We start from the raw sequence: 22,601 nt of genomic DNA on the forward strand, positions 1-22,601 counted from the left end.
TGGAAACATACAGAGAAATAGAACTTGTTCCTGAAAGAAAAAAATACTCCCGCTTGTTATTCTCCCATTATTATTGGGCTGGTTTCTATTTCTGAACCTGAAGATTGTTTTCACAGTGGGAATTCTTGTCACCATCACTAAGCAGCAGCGGCAGCAGTGACACGGTCCGGAATCTGCCTCCCTTTAGATCTCCCCAGTGTCTGCTCGTAGCTTCCAGTAAGTCCATCAGGCAGTGCTCCGGCCACGCAAGCTAAGAGCCACACTCTCTAAGAATATTAGGACTCTTTTGTCTTAAATCCATAATGCAGAAACTTCTAAATATTGATTTTATAGATGATCATCACAAAAGAAATTTCTCAGGATCAATAAAATTCCAGTTATTTTCAGAAGTATGAGGAGGTAAAGTAGTTTCACCTCTTAATGTCACAGGTGAAGAACTGGAGGGCCCAGGGAAAGCCACCTTGGTATGATCTTCCCACAGTGCTGGCAGGTCCCTGCATGGGGACAGCCCTCAGTGGTGTCCCCTGAGGAAATGACAGCAGCTGTGTTCTGTTCCTTTTGCTTGCTCAGAAGGAGAAACTACTTTGAGTAGTTCTCCTGCATCTTCTTATCCTTTTAAACATTGTAAAGGATCTATTTGACAGACGTCATTGTGAGCATGTTTGTGAGGGCTGCTGCTAGGCACTACACCTATGCAAATGAACAGTCCCCTTCCCAGGGCAGAGGGAATTGCCACTCTAGGAGAGCAGATAAAATACACATTGATAATTGGTAAACACGGAGCATGCAAAAAATCAGATATTAAATTTACATTGTATAAATGCAGAGGGGTCATCGCATATCTGTGGGGTTCATGGTGATACTGTAGTTCATAAGAAGGCAGGAGGTAGAACTAACCCCTGTAGGCTGACCAGAGAAATAGCCGCCAGAGGAGCTAGGTTTTGTTTCTGAACAAAGTAGCGCAGGCTCAGGCATCTTGAGGCCCAGCCTTCAGCCTGTGGTCAAAATTGAGATGCCTCGGGATTGACATAGTCTTGGTCACCTTTTTAGATTCTGAGTTTTATATTTTTAACATAATTGTTCCAACATTCTATACATCACCTTTTTACTCCCATTTAAAAAAAAAAAAAAAAAGTTTCACTGATAAAACATTTTGCACTTCCCTGTGAACTTTTATTGGGTGAGAAATATCTTAAGAAGGTAAGATAAGGGGGAATTATCTCTATTTTTAATAGACTTGTAAATTACGACCTTTTGATAGCAGGCAAGTATGCAACTACACTTGTTTCTTTAAATGCTTCCCTATTTCTTCCCTATCAATACCATTTTTTATCCTCTTGACTGTGTTTCCTCTTTGAGTCCACAGTCCTTCTCAAGGCAGTCTGTCTTTTTACTGCCTCTGGCCCTGGGTTCCTACCTGTCTTCTGAACTTTCTGAAAGCTGCTTTCTTAAAATCTAGGGTTGATGTTTGTGTAATCTCAGCATTCCCTTCTTCCACTGTTCCATGCTTATATTATCTGTAGGTTCTTACTTGCTAATTGGAATTAAGCCCAGTATAGCAGCTCCTGTCCCTGCCTTATTACCTTACTGGTGATCAGATGTTCAGCAAGGCAACATAAACAGTCTGTCCCCAGAGGAATGAGACTTCCAAGCAGATACCCTGATGGTTGAAAAATCCCCACCACTATTTGTTACACCTTTGTGCCACTTTTGATGTGTCATAAACAACATTGCACATAGCCTACATCTGGTCAAGCAATTGTAGTGTGTAGTCCATGTTAGTATCACTTCCATTTCCCTTCCCAGTTTCTTTTCCCAAGCATCTTTCATCCATGGAGTGTATTCCTTCTTGTTTGCAGAGAGCTACTCCCCCTCCACTTCCCATGTCTCTTCCCCATCCTGTATTCCAGTCATGGGTTCCATTCACTTAGCTTCCATGATACTCACGAGAATATGGTGCCTCCTGACTGCCAGAAATAGAAATATTATGAGTATCAATGATTCCTGTTCAGAAATCCAGATCTCTTGCTGAAGCCAGTATTAAAACTTAACAGAAAAGCCAGCACATCAGTATCTTATCATTAGGGTCCCAGCCGGGTCTGAGTCACACTCCAGGGAGTCTCCCAGGTGTGAAGAGAGGGGGAAAGTGTGTGTGTGTGTGTGTGTGTGTCTGTGTGTGTGTGTGTCTGTGTCTGTGTGTGTGTGTGTGTGTGTCTGTGTGTGTGTGTGTGTGTGTGTGTGTGTGTGTGTGTGTGTGTGTGTGTGTGTGGTTTAATGCCCTAGCCAAAACCCTGGATTTTAGAACATGATTACAGCCTATTTATTCATGGTCATTATTGTTTTCACTTTTTTGGTTTTTGGGTTTTGTTTTTTTTTTCTGTTAAGCCAAGCATATCCAATGAAAGGAAGAAGTAGACATAGGGTTGCCGACCACTGTGTGAGCGAGGTCACCAGCTTTGGGGTGGAAGGAGTTTCCTTAGCTAATCACATTGGGATGTTCTCGGGCATCTTCACTGGCAAAAGAGAAGTGAGAAAGGAGGAGAGTGGTCAGTGTGTTAGTTCCCTAGACAACGGAATGAATTGTACCAGTTACCCTTCTTTCTTAAAACCAATGAGCCTCTCATGCCTTATTAGCATGGTAGGAAGTAGACCCAGAGCTCCTAGGAGATGAGGAAAAAATAGAGAATAAAAAAGACTAATTGGCAGTTTATTATATTTATCATAGGTATGTCAGCTTTTGCTTAATATTTAAAGACACTAAGAAATAAAGTTACTGTCAATCACTGTATAAAGAGTTGCTTCGAAATGGTGTTGCATAGAAAGGCAATTGGAAATTGGAATGCCCAACCAAAAAGTAAAGTTGTACAGAAGAATACGGAAGATGTCTTACAAAATTTACAACAGTTCCACATATTTGTAATAGCAAAAGATTTCAAACAACTTAACATCTGTCAGTAGGAGACTGGTTAAATAATTGCCGGTACGTCCACAAAATGGAGTCTCTGTAGCTGTTTAAAAAAAATAATGAGGAAGAGCTCTATGCCCTGACATGGAATGATCTCCACTATGCAGTTACGTGAGGGAAAAAAACAACCATGGTACAAAACAGTGTACATAGTATGCTACTTTTTGTGTGAGAAAGGGAGGATTTTGAGTATATGTACACATTAGCTTATATTTGCAAGGAGAAACGATACAATAAAAAGACAAATAAAAAACTAATAAAAAATATATAAGGGGAAGAAGGATCAAGGTAGAGAAGACCAGGACAAAAGCAAGACATACCTCAGTGCACCTTGATAGGCAGTTTGACTCTGGATCACGTAATGTTTTGATGTCATCGTAAAACAAATGACTTCCACAAAATTACTCTCTCACACCCATACCTTTTGCTCACTCAAAAGAGGAAACTAGTCTGGGTAGTTCCCCTGCATCTTCGTATCCTTTTAAGAATTGCAAAGGCCCCGTTTGTCCAGCACTGTTAAAAGCCTGGTTGTGAGGGCTGCTGCGAGGCACTGCACCTATGTAAACGAGCAGTCCCCTTGCCACAGTGGAGGGACACACACACACACACACACACGAAACACTGGAACTGAATTGCATGTTGCTAATGACATAACCACATAGAGAAAAGAATCGTTCTGACCTTAGAGCACAATATTTTTGCTGTATGTTCTCAATAAGGTATACTGTAAGGACAAAAAAAAAATGCTAAGAGTGTTTCAATTAGATTCAGTAGTCTTACTATTAGTTGTTATCTTGCTGTTGTTTGGAATTCAGATTTTCCATCTAAGACAGAAAAAAGCGTAAAATTTAAAAAAATTATGTAAAAACTGTGTATTCTAAATTTTAGTTAGAGGATCTAAGCTTCCACTTAGACTGTTTTGAACAATAGGGGATATTCATTTGGTTATGTAAATTCTGGTGTAAAGAGTTGTCATATAAACGCAGAGTCAGAGTTCTGGGTCTTTCTCTCCATCCCCCTCCCCCTCCCCCTCCCTTTACTGTGGGCTTGGCGTGACCTCAGAGAGAGCGGTGCCGTGGCAAGAGATGCATCACTGCATTCGTTCCATCCCCGATACCAGCATTCTGCCCTCAGTAGCGCTGAAATCTGCCTTCTGAGACTGCAGACTCCTAGCTTCGGGTCCCAGCTCTTCTGCCTGCTCCTTTGCAGGCTTCGGTCTCTGAAGCGTGCTGAGCTTCCCTTCTCCGAAATGAGAATGAGAATGATCACGTGTGTCCTGTTTGCCCTTCAAAGCTGTGAGGAATGGTCGCTGACCTCTAAGATGCCTTCCCCCTTGTTGATACCTTGCGTTTTCAGTGTTTCCTCCCCATTATTCTTAAATAGGCACATTTGTGAAAATCCATTGGAAGTCAGAATGGTCTTAGCTATATCTAGAAAAATAAATATTGCCGGTTCATTACCATAGACTGGATGGGGGTGTAATGTCCTTCATCTTTTTTATTTCTTTCAGCCATGGAATTCCATGAACACTTGCACAGCATAGGCACCAAGGAAGGTTTGAAGGAACGAAAGCTACAGAAAGCAGTGGAGAGCTTTACCTGGAATATCACCATCTTAAAGGTATCTACAGAGTTGTTTCTGATGCTGGTGATCTTGCAGTCTTTTTCAGCACACTTCTTCCTCTTAGTATAACGTTTCCTGCATTGTACATGATCAGCCACTGAAGTTACGGCCTGTGTGATAGCACAGCAAGCACATGGAGAACTCTGCCCTCCAGGGGCTGCGCAGGCACAAGAGCTTGGCGTCACAGATTGGAGGGAGAACATGGGGACTTTTATGGTTAGAAAGACAAAGGACCTTGGAAGCATTTTAAAGTTCGTAAATCCTAGTTGCTATATGTGAAATAGAAAATAACAATAAGAGGAATGATTGGGAATTGAAAGATTCTAGATACTCAAATTGCATTAATACTTTAAAGTATAATCACAGCCTTAGTGTTAATATGATCCCAGGAAAAAAACAGAATTATGGGGAGCTCAATCAAAGGAAATATGTAAAAGATTGGCTATTTGAAAGAAATTTCCCTTCAAGGAAGATGCCATCCATACGTATATCTATCCTGGCAGGCTATTTTTAAAAATTAACGTTTATTATTTTTCATTGTAAAAGAAATACATTTTCATTGTAGAAGTATCAGAAAATACTCAAAGGTAAACTTAACCCAGCGTTCCGAGACAATGACTCTTGGCCTGTTGCTGTGCATTCTCTTAGGCTTTTTTCTTCTGTGTATAATATGGCATGATTTTAAAAATAATACTCTTTTATGTTGAAAACAAGACTTTTTTGAGTTTTATCCCAACAGTTCTTACTTTTCTCCTCAGTGTTTGGGAATGTGAATAATAATAGCACAGAGGTTATTTTATTCTAGATCTCGGACAACTAAGTGTAAAATGACTGTCAGTATTTACCCTCCACGGTGTATGCCCAGTTGAATTTGTAGGGGAGTAGGGACAGCGTCCCCTCCACCCTCTGGAGGTCCTGAAAATAAGCTAACAGTAGGCAGATTAATAGGAGAAAAAGGCAGGCATATTTACTTGACTTGTATAAGCAGGGGAATTACAGGAGGAAGATTGCCTAACAACCAAATGAGGTCCAGATGCTTATAAACTCTTCTTCATAGGGGAGGGGAGGGGAGGGGAGAGAAGTGGCAATTTTGAGGGATGGTAAATGAATTTTAGGGGAAATAAATCGGCCCAATGTTTAGATAATGGGTGACAATAAATGATTCTCCTTGGGAATTGAATGGGACATGAGAACAGACAGTTTTGGACAGAGCTTGTCTGGGCTGTAGGTGTGGTGTTTAATTTTCAGTCTCTTCCTCTATGATATGAGTTTTAATCTTCTCTGGTTAATGAAATTTCAGGGAGGGGATCAAAGGCAATTGTGTTCTTCTGTGGGGGTCCAGTTTCTAGGGAGATAAGGGAACTTCATCCTGTGCGTTCGGAGAGACAGAAGATTGAGAGACAGGACTGGGGGATGGGAGGAGAGTAAGAGAGACCCCGAGGCGGCTGCTTTATTTCAGCGTGTCAAAGCGCTGTATCTTGGAATATCATTTTCTGAGTCCCAACAAATTCAAGACTGTAAAGACATTATCACAGCTGCCTCTTTTAATTTCCTCATTCCCTCTCAAGTTAAAAGCTCCATCTCTGCAGCTGACAATAATTTTCTGATTTGATTTAATAAAAGGTCCTCCTTCCAAAGCTAGCCAACTTGCATTTTCTCATGTTAAACTCCCACTCATTTTTATAATTAAAATCATTTCTTGACCTCTTCAACCACTTTCCTTCTTACATATGTTTTTATGTTTTATATATATGTTATATATAAATATATATATATCTTCTGCTTAGAATTAACTCCGATGGTTTGCAGTTCAGTGACCAACAGACATAGGAATTTACAATGAAAAGGGATTTCACTTTACAACTTGCTGACTTACTCTCCATGAGAGGTGGGGGGTACACTACAAATTTCCTGCAAACCTCAGGAAAAAATAACATAGCAGTTTAAGCCCTGTGGTAGGAACAAATGCTCATTTTGCTTTAATTTTATTATAGGCAAATATAGACTTAGGGACCAAACTTTGGCCTGTCAACCACCCTGGCTACTCATGTGTGGTCTAGGAGCCAGCAGCCTGGGCCTCACCTGGGAGCTTGTGAGAAATGCAGGACCTTGAGTCCCACCCAGACTTGCTGAACCAGAACCTCCATTTTTACAAGATCCCCAGGTGATTCTTAGGCACATTAAAGTCTGAAAGTACTGGGCTGAGAGCCACCGAATATGGGAGCCTGGTGCACATATTAATGAAAAACAGCTGACATAAAGTAATGTGCCATATTTTAGAAGTAATTGAACCAAATAACTACACTGAAGAAACCTACTTTTGAATTATGTCCAGAAGAGAGAATTAACACCTCAGACTTATGTTCATATGGAAATAAATGTATAGGATGGGGTAATAGGTCTTTTTTTAATTTCCAGGATATTTGCTACAGATGGTATTTGAGCATGGTGGAACCTAAATGAGGAATGGGGAAGAATTGGAGAGATCTGTGTGTCTGTGTCATTTCTGTGTAATGGAAGGGCTTTTTTGATTCTTGTATTTCACAGGTTTAAACTTTCTTTAGAAGAATGAGTGTTCATGGGGGTCTTGAACATGAGTTTGGGTCTGAGTTGAGCTACCAGCATTTTCCTAGAGGGTGGGCACAGGATCCCTTGCGTTCCTGCCACCGCTTTTCTTTGCTGTGAGCTTGGAGGGGTTGCAGCCCTCCATGCATAATGGTGTGTGGTAGACAGGGACAGCAGGAGCCTCCTGATGGCACAGAGGCTTAGGGAGGGTTTCAGATGACTACGGACATGGAGAGAGGAGGAGGAGGAAGACAGGAGGACTTGCCAAGGGAACCCTGACATGTTGAGGCCAGGGCATTGCAATTACTGGGGTGCTTAAAAGTGCCCTCTCCAAGCCCCATCCCAGACCTCCTGGACCAGAATCTCCCAGAGTGGAAGCTAGGAACCTGCTTATTAACAAGTTCCTCTGAGGCACACTAAAAAAACTGAGTTCCATTGCTCTAGAATCAAAAGTATCTTTTCTGATGCATCACCCTGTTCATCTGAACCATACAAGAGATTGGGTGACCAACCATCCCAGGAGTAGGATTTTCAGTGCTAAAACCAGGACAGGCCTGGCAAACCTGGGACCATTGGTCACCCTGAGAGGAGGCACTCTGCCGGTAAGAAAGCCCTTTCTTCTAAGGGTGCCTGTCCCAGTTGTTACGAATTTTTACTTGCTTTGTTCAGTTTTTCAATTTTGAAGATTGCTTTAAAATACAGAAATGAAGTCATCCATGATCACCATTATCTACTATAGTAGATAGTATCTACTATCACACATAGTAGACTATGTTAATAGTATGTACTATTAACATTCTGTCATATTCACTTCCAGTCTTTTTTCTTCTTGAATAAAAATCATTCGTTTATTTTTATAAATTCATCTTTTTTAATGTAGAAAAGATATAAGTTTTTAAATGAACTCGGATCCCCCCTCTGAGAAATAACCATTATTAGATGTAGGTGATCTTATTCCAGCAACCTTTCTATATGCGTACATCTGGCTAGATGGATGGGTGGATGGAGATATATTTTATTGATTCTGAGTCCTACTTTTTCTTCACATTGTTGACATCTTTGAAATTGGTGTGTATCTTATAGTCCATTGCATCTTTCATTGTGTCATATTTAAATTGATAGTGGTTTTTCTTTCTTAGGGTACATAAAACACTGGTGCATCTCACAAGCACTAGTGTCTCAGATATTTAATAAGGTATGTCAGTAGACAGAATTCTATTATAGTTGTTTTCTTTAATTTTTTAAAAGTACTAGATTTCATTTTACTTAATAGGAGAAATGTGAACCATAAAGAAGCTAAATGAATTCATGAGTAATTTTTTTACCACAAGAGGTAAAAAGATCCCTCTGAGGCTAAAGGAAGGGATTATAAAAAATGTTAATAGAAGTCATTTCATTAGGTGTTTTGAAGCTACATGTGTCAGAAGCACAACTGACATTCTGCTATGAAAAATGAGAATATTTGCACTCTCTGATATTACTAGGTGGGCCATATTGTTATTTTTTCATTGTCCAGGTTGAAAACATTCACATTTGGTCCCAAGACTATAATTCCCATGTTGCTTGGTATAAGTTCATTATTTAAATTGTCTCACTGTCACAAGTCCAATAAGTCACCAATGCTTTCCTGCAGCCTAAGGGAATGATAAGGAAACAGATAAAGCTCAGCTGGGTCATAATTGGGCTTCTTAGGACCGTTGGACCTAGGCTTCTCTTCTCAGAGTTTGTAAAATGTCCTGTTCTAGGGTTTCTGCTGCATAACTGGGGACAGGATTCAGTCCATTCCCACAGGCTTCTGTTAATGCTTCTTTGATTCAGAAGCCAGCCCTTAGACCTCACTCCCCTTAGATCATTAGCGTCATTCTTTTTTTTTGTCAACTTTACTAAGGTATAATTTATGCAAAATAAAATTCACCAAAATTGAGTGCACAATTCAATGAGCTTTAACGAATGTATACACAGGCAAGCCTCAGGGACATTGCTGATTCAGTTCCAGGAAGATCACTGCAATAAAGCAAATATCACAATAAAGTGAGTCACAGAATTTTTTTTTTGTTTCCCAGTGCATAAAATAATGTATGTTTACATGATACTGTAGTCTGTTAAATGTGCAATAGCAGTATGTCTAAAAAACAATGTGAATACCTTACTTAAAAAATACTTTATTGCCAAAAAATGCTAAAGATCATCTGAGCCTTTAGCAAGACATAATCTTTTTGCTGGTGGAGGGTCTTGCCTCAGTGTTGGTGGCTGCAGAGGTTGGGTGGCTGTGGCAATTTCTTCAAATAAGAGAATAATGATTTTTGCCACATCAATCGACTCTTCCATTCATGAAAGATTTCTCTGTAGCATGAGATGCTGTTTGGTATCATTTTACCCACCATAGAACTTTCCAAATCAGAATCAATCCTTTCAAACCCTGTCACTGCTTTATCAACTAAGTTTATGTAATATTCTAAATCCTTTGTTGTCATTTCCACAATGTTCACAGCATCCTCGCCAGGAATAGATTCCATCAACTTAAGAAGCCACCTTCTTTGCTCATCTATAAGAAGCAACTCTTCATCCATGAATTTTTTATCATGAGATTGCAGCAATTTAGTGACATCTTCGGGCTCCTAATTCTAGTTCTCTTGCTGTTTACACTCTATCTGCAGTGACTTCCTCCACTGAAGTTTCAACCCCTCAAACTCTTCCATGAGGGTTGGAATCAAGGCCTTCCAAACTCCTGTTAATGCTGATATTTGACCTCCTCCCATGACTCACAAATGTTCTCAATGGCATCCTTTCCAGAAGATTTTCAATTCACTTTGCTCAGCTCCATAAGAGGAATCACTATCTGTTGCAACTATATAGCCTCACAAAATGTATTTCTTAGAGAATAAGACTTGAAAGTCAAAATCACTCCTTGATCCAAGGCTGTAGAATGAATGTTGTGTTCACAGGCATGAGAACAATATTAGTCTCTTTGTGTGTCTCCATCAGACCTCCTGGGTGATCAGGTGCACTGTCAGTGAACAGTAATATTTTGAAAGAAATCTATTTTTCTGAGTAGTGGTTCTCCCCAGTGGGCTTAAAATGTTCAGTAAACCATGCTATAAACAGATATGCTGTCATCTAGGCTTTGTTGTTCCATTTGTAGAGCACAGAGTAGATTTAGCATAATTCTTAAGAGCCCTAGGATTTTTTAAATGGTAAATGAGCTTTGTCTTCAAATTAAAGTCACCAGCTGCATTAGCCCCTAACAAGAGAGTCAGCCTGTCCTTTGAAGCTTTGAAGCCAGGCATTGACTTCTCTTCTCTAGCTATGATGGTCCCACATGGCATCTTCTTCCAATAGAAGGCTGTTTCATCTACCTTGCAAATCTGTTGTTCAGTGTAGCCACCTTCAATAACTATCTTAGTGCGAGCTTCTGGATAACTTGCTAGACTTCTGCATCAGCACTTGCTGCTTCACCTTGAACTTTTATGTTCAAGGAAATGGCCTCTTTCCTTAAACCTCATAAACCAACTTCTACTAGCTTCAAACTTTCCTTCTGCAGCTTCCTCACTTCCCTCAGCCTTCATAAAATTGAAGAGAGTTAGGGCCTTGCCCTGGATTAGGCTTTGGCTTAAGGGAATGTTGTGGCTGGTTTGATCTTCTATCCAGACCACTAAAACTTTCTCCATGTCAATAATAAGGCTGTCTCCCTCTTTTGTGTGTGTTCACTGGAATAGCACTTTTAATTTCCTTTAGGAACTTTTCTTTTGCCTTTACAATTTGGCTGTTTGGTGCAAGAGGCCTAGCTTTTGGCCTGTCTTGGCTTTTGACATGCCTGCCTCACTAAGCTTAATCATTTTTTAATTAAAGCGAGAGATGTGCAACTATTCCTTTCACCTGAACACTTATAGGCCATTGTCGGGTTATTACTTGGCCTAATTTTGATATTATTTTGTCTTGGAATAGGGAGGCCAGAGGAGAGTGGGAGAGACATGGAAGGGCTGGTCTGTGGAGCAGTCAGGACACACACAAAACAATTACAATAGTAACATCAAAGATCACTGATCACAAATCATCATAACAGAGATAATAATAATAATACATTTTAAAATATTGCAGGAATTACCAAAATGTGACACAGAAACATGAAGTAAGCACATGCTGTTAGAAAAATGGTACCAACAGACTTGCTCAATGCAGGGTTACAACAAACCTTCAACTTGTAAAAAACACAGTAATGGCAAAATGCAATAAAATGAGGTACACCTGTAGTCATGCAACCTCACAACAACGATGATAGTTTCCATCACTCCCCAAAATTACTCTGTGCCCCCTTGTATTATAGTAAAGTCCCCTGCGTTGGCAACTGCTGATCTAATTTCTATCTCTACACTTTTACCTATTCCAGAATGTCATACAAATGGAATTACATTGTGTATAGTCTTTTCTGCCTGCTTTCTTTCATTTAGCATGACGCTTTTGAGATTCATACAAGATAATGTGTGTTTCGGTCATCCATTTCTTTTTATTGCTAAGTAGTATTTTATGGGTATAACATGCTTCGTTTATACCAGTTGATAGGCTTTTGGATTGTTTCCAGTTTTTAGCTAACATGAATAAAGCTGTACCTACAAGTCTTTGTATGCATACATGTTTTTATTCTTCTTGGGTAAATATCTATGAGTGGAATTGTTGGGTCATATGGTAAGTATATGTGAGACTTCTTAAGAAACTGCCAAACTGCTTTACAAAACATTGTTCCATTTTGCATTTCCTCCAGTAGTGTTATGACAGTTCCAATTGCTCCACATCCTTGACAACACTTGGAATTGTCAATTTAGTCTGTTCGGGTACCCTTTCCTGCACTGCACGTGGAAACTGCAAGCACGAGCTGGACTCCTGTGTGCACCTTCTCCCAGGTGTCGCTGTGTTGCGCTGCCTGAAAGTCACTGTCTTCTCTATTGTGTCTGGTTTTCTAGTTGTGTGCCAGCCCCATTTCCACCTTTTCCCATGTCATTCCTTTCTCCCCTCACCTTCTGTCCCATCTGCTGGTCCATCAAACAGAAGTAAAAAGAGACGGGCAGTCACTCAGTTTATATCTCTCCAGTTTGGTTGTGTATTAGGCAGAATTTTCAGGATTTGTATGACTTGCCAGTATAGCTTCTGTGGGTTTTAGAAGTTTATTGAATTGTGTTATACTTTTTTCTTAGTCTGGTTGCTGTTTGTAGGGTTTTGCTTAGTAGTGTTTTTGCCAATTTTACTATTTTTGCTCATTTCGTCAGGAATGTGGAGAGAAAATTCTGTCATGTGTTTTCAGCCCACCTTAATCAAGGGGTTCCTCTACCTTTAGTTTTCGTTTGCTAAAACATTCACTGTACTGGTGATAATTTTCACTGTGTCCATTCATTGCCATTCCTAAAGTGGTAGAATCTCCTAGTAGAAGATTCCTGTTTTTCCTTGGTCTGTTTTGGTTACCAAGAGTAGAAACTCACTTAGGCCAGCTCACAGAGGAGGGGTGAGAGATGCTGGCTCACACAGGGGATTGTGAGGGGGAACAGGGATTTCAGGGAACTCTGAGACCAGAAACTGCAGTCCAGCCTCATGAGATTAGAAAGCTGTCAGAAACCCTGACAGCCCCAGAGACAGTTGCTTCTCTCTGGTCTTTCTGCTTATTCTTGTGCCTGTCCTCCATTCTTCTCCCTCTGCTGGCCGGCTCACTCTGCTCACTCAGAGTTTCTACAGTATTATGACTTGGTCTTGCCTTGGTCTGGCCCTACTGTACGTCCTAAGCTTTTATTTCAAGTGCTCCATCTGTTTGTATTTCCTAGCTCAGCCAAGCCTTTGTGCTCCAGACCAACAGTCCTAAAGTTATAAACCTTCTCCTAAAGTTATAAGTCCTTGAATCAGGTTCTCCCTCTGCTTCAGTCTACCATCCAGGAAGGTATTGTCAGATAGCACAAAATATAGCCACCTTTAATGGCTATTTTCAGTTATCTATTGCTATATAACAAACTATGCCAAAACTATTAATAGTTGCTTAAAACAGCAATGACTTCTTATTCCTTATGTTTCTGTGGGTTTCTGTGGGTTATCTGGGCTCAGCCGGATGGTTGTTCTGCTCTGTGTGGTGTTGGCTGAGCTCACTCACGACAATTTATTCTACTGGGAGCGCTGCTAGACCTGGAACTTCCAAGGAGGCTTTCCTCACATGGCTGGCATCTCATCTGGAGTGGCCAGAATAGCTGGGCTTTTATAGCTTCTGTATAATATCTTGGACTTGAATTAAGCTTGTTACAACCTAAGATGTTTTTCAGATGAGTGGCTGCCAAGCTAGCTCTCTCTGACCTATGCCCTTCTACCCTCAGAAACAAGACTAACAACTAAATCCTGCAAGTAATTAGAGATTTATTCTCTTCAGGATCATAAGACTTCTGCCAAAAATAAATCAATAAACCAGATGGTTTTTGCACCTGGTAAGACATTAATCTTGATTTTCTTCATTTTTACCTGAGCTGCAGTGCTTATGTTGAAGACTTGAAGACTGCCATTTGTTTCTTTTCCAAATATTACCATGATGGTCTAAGTATGACTCCTTTTCTTTATTAATGCCCAACTCTTTTAGTTATTGTATTTATTATAGGTGATATATTATGTTTCCTGGTTTCCTGAAAAGCTGTAATTGACTGAAAGCCATTTCTCTATCTATTGTGTGAAAACTCCTCAGAGTGACTCAGAAAATCAAACTACCGTAGTGCTTGTCATTAGGCAGGCTGTTCTTTCTGATCCATTTGAAACACAGTAAAACCTCAAACATTTGGATCCCACTAATGTGGAATTTGTGATTATTCTGCTAACATTTGATTATGCAAAAAGTGTGCTTAAAAGATTAACAGTGCGAAGGAAGTGCTCATGTGCACCGTTCTTCCTAGTGGCTTCGGAGCTCTCCCGCCCACCATCCTGGCCCTGCCTGCCTCTCAGCATCCCCTTTTTATGCAGCTGGGCCTCCCTCCCCTGCCCTGCAGCCCTGGAGCCCTCTCCTGGCCTCCTCCCTGCTGTGCTGAGGTCGTGGCTCACTTCCGCTCTGGAGGCTCCAATGGCTGCTCCTGAGCCCTCCCTACCCCTGCTGCCAGGGCGGCCAGCTCTGTGCTGGGTGGACAGGGAACCCTCTCCTGCTGCACAGCCAGGTCTGTGACAGAGGGAGAGGTGGTCAAAGTCTGAACCTAGAGAGCTTTGTAGCATGTAGCAGGGAAACCACACTCCTTAGCAGTGGCTGGGCTCCAGAGGTGTCATTGGCTGGTGCGTGATCTCACTTCTTTGTGCAGGGCAGCATCCTCCACAGCCCCGGGCCTGGGAACCTGAGGACCAACTCAGACACCACCTACTCTGTGGGTGCCACCAAGAGCCCCCCACTTGGAGTCTTTGTTTAAGGAAGCATAAAACTGTTTCTGAGGAGGAAGGCATTCATTCTAGATTTAATAAATTGAATCTTATACTTAAAATGTATGATGATTACCTTTTATACAAACTTTTGAGCATGACCATTGGTAAATGGGGAATAACTGTAAATATGATGACAGCCCAAATAGGGGCAAAAAGTGTGGCAGGAAAATGAAATGAAGACGTGAGGACAGTCCTCAGATCAGCCCTCCCACCCCACCCCCCAACCCATCCTTCTGCCCCGAACAACTGAAACGTCTCTTTGGATTAAGGAAAAGGCCCCGGCCAGGAGCCGTGTTGAGGTTGCCCTCCCTTCTGCTCCCTCGCAGAGCCCCTCGTCCACCTGCGCCAGCTCCTCGGAACCCGTGGTGGCAGTCAGAGCAGGGAAAGGCAGTCCTCCCCCCGTGGGACACGGTTGGATTGCATGGATGTTCCACTCCTGGGAGCGAACATAAGGGGAGGCCAAAAGGACAGAAGAAATGATGCGCATTTAAAGCAAATCTAACATCCTGTAGAAAAAGCATGCTTCCTGTTGCTCTAGCTTTAGGTGGCTCTGATAATCAGGGAGTCTTTTTCAGGTGTGAAGTTTATTGAGACTTCAGTGGTGGTAGCCCTGGCAGGACTGGAAGGCCTTCCTCAGTTCTGATGAATGTGCCACAGGCTCAACCAGCCACAAAAGACCTCTTGAAAGGGGAGCTGTCTGAATATAATGAGCTGTGATGGAGAATCTGTAGCTGAGACTCCCATAGTCTGTTCGTTCTTTTGTTCGCTCGTTCCTCATTCAACAAATACACACTGGAAATCTGTATTTCTGCTTCTGTATGTAATCACAGGAAGAGTGAATTGTCTACACAATCATTGATATGCTGAGTATATTAAAAATGTAGTGGACTTTCCACTTTGCTTGCTTTAAAATATTACACACAACATGTGTCTGGCTTCAACTTTCTGTAGTTTGGGTCCCACAGTTTAGTTTATCTGAGAGGAAAATAAAACAAACACACAGAGAGAAACCTGTGTGTGTTTCAGTATAACTTGCTGTTTAGACTCTCCCTTGGACAACGCCCTTAATCTCATTCAACTCAGTTTCCTCTTTATAAAATCCAGGTAGTAATAACATTTCCCTGGTAGAATTAAGAGATTCTTATGAGATAATCGTTGTAAAGGGCTTAATACAGTGCCTGACGTATAGTAATCTCTCAATAAATGGTGGCTAACATTCCCAGAAGGCTATGCTTGTAAATATTTCTTCATATCTAATTTTTGACATATTGTAGCCTCTGTGGTTTCAAATTTAGGACTGTAATTACATTCACAGCCTTCCTCAGCCAGTTGGAATTGTGCTTGTAAGAAATATGTTAAATAGGCAGGGTGTGGTGGCTCACACTTGTAATCCTAGCACTCTGGGAGGCAGAAGAGGGTGAATCTTTCGAGCTCAGGAGTTCCCAAAGTCCATAGTTTATATTAGGCTTCACTCTTGGTGTTGAACATCTGTGAATTTGAACAAATGTATAATGACATATATCTACCAGTTTTTAAATTTACTTTTTGTTGTATATATTTAAGGTATACAACTTGGTGTTTTGATTGTACCCATCATTATAGTATCATGTAAAGTAGTATCACCACCCTAAAAATCCTATCTTCTCTGCCTGTTCATCCCTACCTCCCCCCAGTCCCTGACAGCCACTGATCTTTTTACTGTCTCCATAGTTTTATCACAGCACTCTGGAAGGAGTCTGTGCGTTTGGTCTGTGACTCTGAATACTTATGAAATGCTGTATTGAAATGTATTCAGTTTCTATATGAGTTTTCATCACCCCAAACAGTGACTAACCACAAAATATTTGCTAAAAGGTACCATGTTTGTAACCACATACTATTAATATGCCAGATAGGTAACCGGTGAAGAAAAAGCAACTTCCTGTCCGCCTGGCTTTTATTTCTGGTTGTGAGATTTGTGTTAGGGTTTTACAGGTTGAGTTCTCTGGTCTTGATCACAGAGCAGCACATACCCAAGGGCTCTTGGAGACTCGCAAGGTGACAGGAAAGATAAGGCACAATGGTTTAGTTGGGGAAATAAGACACATGCAAACCCAGTTGCCAGGCAAGGGCCCAACACGTGGGTTGGTGCTGGGCTCAGTCAGGGGGACCGTCTGTCTTCATGCTGGGCCTTGGTGCTCTCCTCCCTCCCTTTATTTAGGGTCAGTCGCATCCCTTTGTGGAGCAGGTGATATCAGTGAAGGTGCCCAAAATCTGCTGTGCTCCTCTCTGTGTTCCCAAGTAGATAAGAAAGCCAGGAAGGAGGCCACCATACCCATTCAGGTGACCCTTCTCAGATTGGGGCCTTTGGGCCCAGAATAGCTCAGAAGTCAATGTGGGCCCCAGACATGCTGAGGTCAAACCAGACACTGGTAACTTACATTTCTATTTGTGTTAAATAAAGATATTCAAATATCTTGTGCCTCCCCTCAAACTCCCAAACTGTCTTCCTCTTTCTCCTTCCTCCCACTGCATGGAATTTGGAAGAAAAGTATCTGGAATTGGGAAGAAAAGTGTCTGCTGGCCCCCAGGGAATGGCAGGTGCCAGTCTTTGCTCTCTCCAGCTCCCAAGCATGTGGCCACTGTATGGGTCAGTGGCAGAGGTCAAGGGAAGTCGTCGTGGCTACATTGGATCACTCACCTCAGAAGCAAGGCAACTCTGTTTTTTCCTAATAGATAGGTTGACGAAGGGCTCTGAAAAACTTAACTGGAGTATGAAATCCCTGTTGTTTTATCTATGGGTCTCCATAAAAGCAATGAATTGTAATTGTTAATTTTGGTTTCAAAAGCTATGTAGCACGAACAGATGGGTCTTGAAATATTTTCAATATATTAAAAACCAGGCATCTTCTGTGGTCACACAGAAAGTGTGGTGAATTGCCAAGTGTTGAATACAGCCGGGGTGCCGGCTCTAGCTTTTGGCCTCTGCCATCATTCCTGTCTTGGCTGCTCCCAGCCTCTGATCCAATCCAGGTAAGCCTTGGGCACAGCCAGAAAGAGCATGGTCACGCCGGACTCGGAATCCAACCACTGCCCTTACTGACATCTTTTAAAGATTACTTTCTTGGCCTAAGTAAGAACCTTAAATATGTTGACCTAAGGTTGTTATAACTCTTTCAAGATGAAAACAAAATAGAATAACTTACGAAATTCAAAACAGAATGTGTGAAGCCAGATGACATTTGAGTTTTCAACTGAAAACATTGCAAAGCCAGCTTCATAGATGGAGTTTTCAAAACCAGGCACCCTGTGTCAGTTGGCGGCAGCGTTTTAAATAGCCTTCACGCTTTTGAACCTTTTGAAGCAATGAAATAGGAACACTGTAACAGCAAACAACGCACCTCCTTCAGAATTGTTCTATACTCATGCTATGGTCTCAACTCCAAGACAGGTCAGGCATGTGGTTTTAGACACATAGAACAAAATAAAAATGATATGGACAAACTTCAGCAGCTCCCGAAGCCCAAATTTATTGCCTTTGGGGGTCCTTTGTGTCTCACTTGGATAATGGCCAAAGGCTTGGTCTGTTCAAGATGCTGTAATGACTTGTCTTAGCTTGGGAAACATAAGGTTTAACCAGATAGAGAACTCTGTTATTACCACATTAATTACCCTATACCATCTGGGAATTTTTGTTTCTAAATACCCTGTCATCATGTGGTAGATCTATATATGCTGACATTAGAAAGATCGCTAAGACATAAATTTGTTAAGCAAAAAGGAAACCAAAGAGCAATATAGATTGTTTGATCCTATTTACATAAAAAATAAAATACCTATTTGTGAGATATATGTATGCTGAGAAAAAGAGAAACCATACTGTTTAGGGGCAGCTGTGAAGATTAAAGAGGACACTTCCACATTTTACTTTAATTACCTTCATTTGTCGGATATTTATTGAGCCCTTACTATGTACCCAGCACTCTTCCAGGCTCTGAGGATTCAGCAGTGAGTGATCAGGAGACAAAAATTCCTGCCCTTGTGGAGCTCACATTTAATGGGAGAGACAGACAATAAACAAAGCAATAGAGCACATCAGATGGTAGTAAGTGTCGTAGAAAAAGCAAGGCAGGGAGCAAGGTAAGGAGAAGCAAGGTAAGGAGAATCGTAGGAAGCGGGAGTTCTAATGAGACAAGACGGGCTGGTGCCGCTGTGAGGAGAGCTTCGGGGTCAAGACCTGGAGGTAAGGAAGAGAGCCGGGTGTGTTTCTGGGCAGGAGCCTTCCCTGCAGAGGGCGTGTCAAGGGCGCAGACCTTGCGGCCAGCCTGGAGAGGACCTGCTGGCGTGAGGAACATCTAGGAGGCCAGGGAACAGAGGCCAAGTAAACAAGGAGGGGAGATGGAGGGGATGAGAACAGCTGTGGGGCAGGTCATGTTGGGCCGTGGGCAAGGACTTTGATGTTCACTCTGAGCTATTTCAGGAGTCACCAGAGGATTTTGAACAGAGTAGGAGTCATGTTCTGTGTTTTCATGGGAGCTTTCTAGCTGTCGCATTGAAAAGGGAGAAGACGAAAGATCTCAGAAGGGTATTGTCATAAACCCAGAGAAAGATGACGGTAGCTTAAACTATGATGGTGGCAGTGAGGCTGGTAGGAAGTGGTGAGAGCCTTTATATGTGGGTTTTGAAGATTGAGACAATAGGAGCTGCTGCTGGGCAGGATGAGGGATGGGAGAGAAAGAAAGGACTCAGTGATGACACCAGGGTCCTTGGTCCAAGTCACTGCAAGAATGGAGTTGCTCTAACTGAGGAGGAGCTGGCGTAGGGGGAGTAGCAGAATATCAGGAACTCAGTTTGGGACGTGTGAAAGCCAAGGATGTAGCAGGTAGGCATTTTAAACAAGGACCCACTAATTTGTATTAATAAAAATAATATTAGAGCCGAAATCAATGAAATTAAACAGGAAAAAAATAGAGAAAATCAATAAAACCAAAAGCTAGTTCTAGTTCTTTGAAAACTTTAATAAGATCAATAAGCCTTTAGCCAGGGTAACTCAGAAAAAAAAAAAAAAATGACACAAATTACTAATGTCAGAAATGAAAGAATGCACATGACCACATATCCTATGAATGCTAAAAGGGTAATAAAGGAATGTTGTGAACAATTCTATGCCCCAAAATTTGATGACCTAGATGAAATGGATCAATTCTATGAAAGACACAACCTGCCAAAACTCACATAAGAAGAAATAGATAATCTGAATAGTCCTATATCTGTTAAAGAAATCAGATCAATAATTATTTGTTAGAGGACTGACACTACCTGACTTCAGGACTTACTGCAAAGCTACAATCAAAATAGTGTGGTATTGGCAAAAGAACAGACAAATAGATCAATGGAACAGAACAGAAAGCCCAGAAATAGTCTTTTTAACAAATGGTGCTAGGAAAACTGGACATCCACATGCAATTAAAAAAAATTAAATCTAGGCACAGATCTTACACCCTTCATAAGAGTTAACTCAAAATTTATCATAGACCTTGTCTTTACCAAGGTAAAATACAAGACTACAGAACTCCTAGAAGATAACATAGGAGAAAATCTAGGTGACCTTTTTTGATACACCACCAAAAACAATTCAGGAAAGAAAGAATGGATTTTAAAAATGGATTAAAAATATTAAAAACTTCTGCTCTGTGAAATACAATGTCAAGAGAATGAGAAGAGAAGCCACAAATTGGGAGCAAATATTTGTAAAAGGCACATTTGATAAAGTACTGCTTTCCAAAAAATACAAGGAACTTTTAAAACTCAGCATTAAGGAAATAAACAACCTGATTAAAACATGGCCAAAATCCTGAATAAACTCCTCACCAAAGAAGATATAGAGATGGCAACTAAGCATATGAAAAGACGTTCCACATCATATGTCATCAGAGAAATGCAAATTAAAACTACAGTGAGATACCAGTGCACATCTATTTGAGTAACCGAAACCCAAAACACTGACAACACCAAATGCTGGCGAGGATTTGGAGCAACTGGAACTTATTTATTGCTGGTGGGTGTGCAAAATGGTACAGCCACTTTGGAAGACAGTTTTGCAGTTTTTTACAAAAGTAAATATACTCTTACCATGTAATCCAGCAATTATACCCCTTGGTATTTACCCAAATGGGTTGAAAACTTATGTCTACACAAAAAACTGAATAGAGATGTTTATAGCAGTGTTATTCATAATTGCCAAAATTTGGATGCAGCGAAGATGTCCTTCAGTAGATAAATAACCTGTGGTACATCCAGACAATAGAGTATTGTTCAACGCTAAAAAGAAATGAGCTAAAGCACCACATATACTCACCAGCAAATTAGTATTAACTGAACAGCATATACATACATAATGAGTGAGATGTGCACCATCTGGGGGATGGTCATGCTGGAGACTCAGACTTGTGGGGGGAGGGGGGAAATGGGTATTTATTGAAACCTTAAAATCTGTACCCCCATAATATGCTGAAATAAATAAAAAAAAAAAAGAAATGAGCTAGCAAGCCATAAAAAGACATGGAGGAAACTTAAATGCATATTACTAAGTAAAAGATGCCAATCAGAAAGGCTGCATATTGTATGACCCCAACTGTATGGCATTGTAGAAAAGGCAAAACTATGGAGACAGTAAAAAGATGGGGTGGTTGGAATTGGGGGTGGGGAGGGATGACTAGGCAGAGCACAGAGGTTTTTAGGGCAGCAGCAATACTCTGTGTGATATGGTAATGGTGGATACATGTCATTAGACATTTGTCCAAACACATAGCATGTATGACACCAAGAGTGAACCCTACTTTAAGCAGTGAACTTTAGGTGATGATGATGTGCCAAGCTAGGTCGATGGACTTACAGGTGTCCCGCTGTGGTGCAGGATGTCAGTGCTGCCGAAGGCTGTGTGAGGGGTGAGGGGACAGGGGACATACGGTAACTCTCTTATAGTTTCTGGAGTTTTTTGCTGTCAACCTAAAACTGCTCTAAAAAATAAAGCTTACCAATTAAAAAGGAATAATATTTGGAATTTTAAAACATAGTGGAATATCTATGTATTAGTAATTCTGCTTGTGAAGGCAAATAAGCTCTTGAATATGAAATAATAATCCTGACACAATATACTATATCTACCGTGTTTCCCAAAAAATAAGACAGAGTCTTATATTTATTTTTCCTCAAGAAGACACCCTAGGGCTTATTTTCAGGGGTTGTTTTATTTTTTTTTTTAAGTACGGTACAACCATCCACATTTATTCAAATATAGTTAAGTCGTCTTCTTCTGGAACATCATCATAACTCTCCAAACCCCGAATTCCATCCTGAATTTCTTGCGACTCTATTTCCTTTAGAACCATTGGCCCCAATCTCTCATGTCGAGCAATAGAGCTCTCATGGGGCAGATGAGAAGGGTTGCTTGTCTTCCTTACTGCTCTGCGACAAAATGCATGGGTTGTGCAGATGCGCTGCGTAGCCACGCCCATCACTAGGTCTTGTTTTCGGGGTAGGGCTTATATTGCACAAATGCTTAGAAATCCTGCTAGGGCTTATTTTATGGGTAGGTCTTATTTTCGGGGAAACATGATATATACAGAGACCTTGTAACCTAAATTTTCAGCATATGAGTTTAGTGACTAGTAAGAATGAATAAAAATGAAGCTCCTTCAGTTAAGCTAAGCAATGTAACGTCTATATATAGTTACTAATTAAAGGCCTCTAAAGCAAGAAAACCACATATGGTAAGTGGTAAGCAGTGAACCATTCTGTGGACTCAGGCCTCACAGTGGTTTAAAATCGCCTTGCAATTTGTTTTCCCCAGTGGCTGAAACTTGATTATAGACCAGTGACCTGCCAAGGTAAGGCCTTACTCATCTGCAGCGGGCCCCAGCTTCTTGTTGGACAATAGTATTTTAAAGGGGACACACACACATTGGGAGGCAGTGCAAAAAAAGGGAGAAAAGAGATGTAAGCATGACAAAGAGACAGCCAAATTGTAGAGGAGCCATAAAGAAAATAA

General features: G+C 41.1%; 1 protein-coding gene across 1 annotated transcript in view; it reads left to right on the top strand.

Annotated features, from left to right (window-relative positions):
- Positions 1 to 22,601, top strand: part of PLCL2 (phospholipase C like 2) — a 178,486-nt gene that overhangs the window by 153,687 nt on the left and 2,198 nt on the right. The window contains exon 5 of the mRNA XM_012766972.2: positions 4,476 to 4,585. Coding sequence (XP_012622426.2) covers positions 4,476 to 4,585 — 110 coding nt within the window. The remainder of the gene's footprint in view (positions 1 to 4,475; positions 4,586 to 22,601) is intronic.

Source organism: Microcebus murinus, chromosome 1 (genome assembly GCF_040939455.1).
Source record: "Microcebus murinus isolate Inina chromosome 1, M.murinus_Inina_mat1.0, whole genome shotgun sequence".
Classification (NCBI taxonomy): Eukaryota; Metazoa; Chordata; class Mammalia; order Primates; family Cheirogaleidae; genus Microcebus; species Microcebus murinus.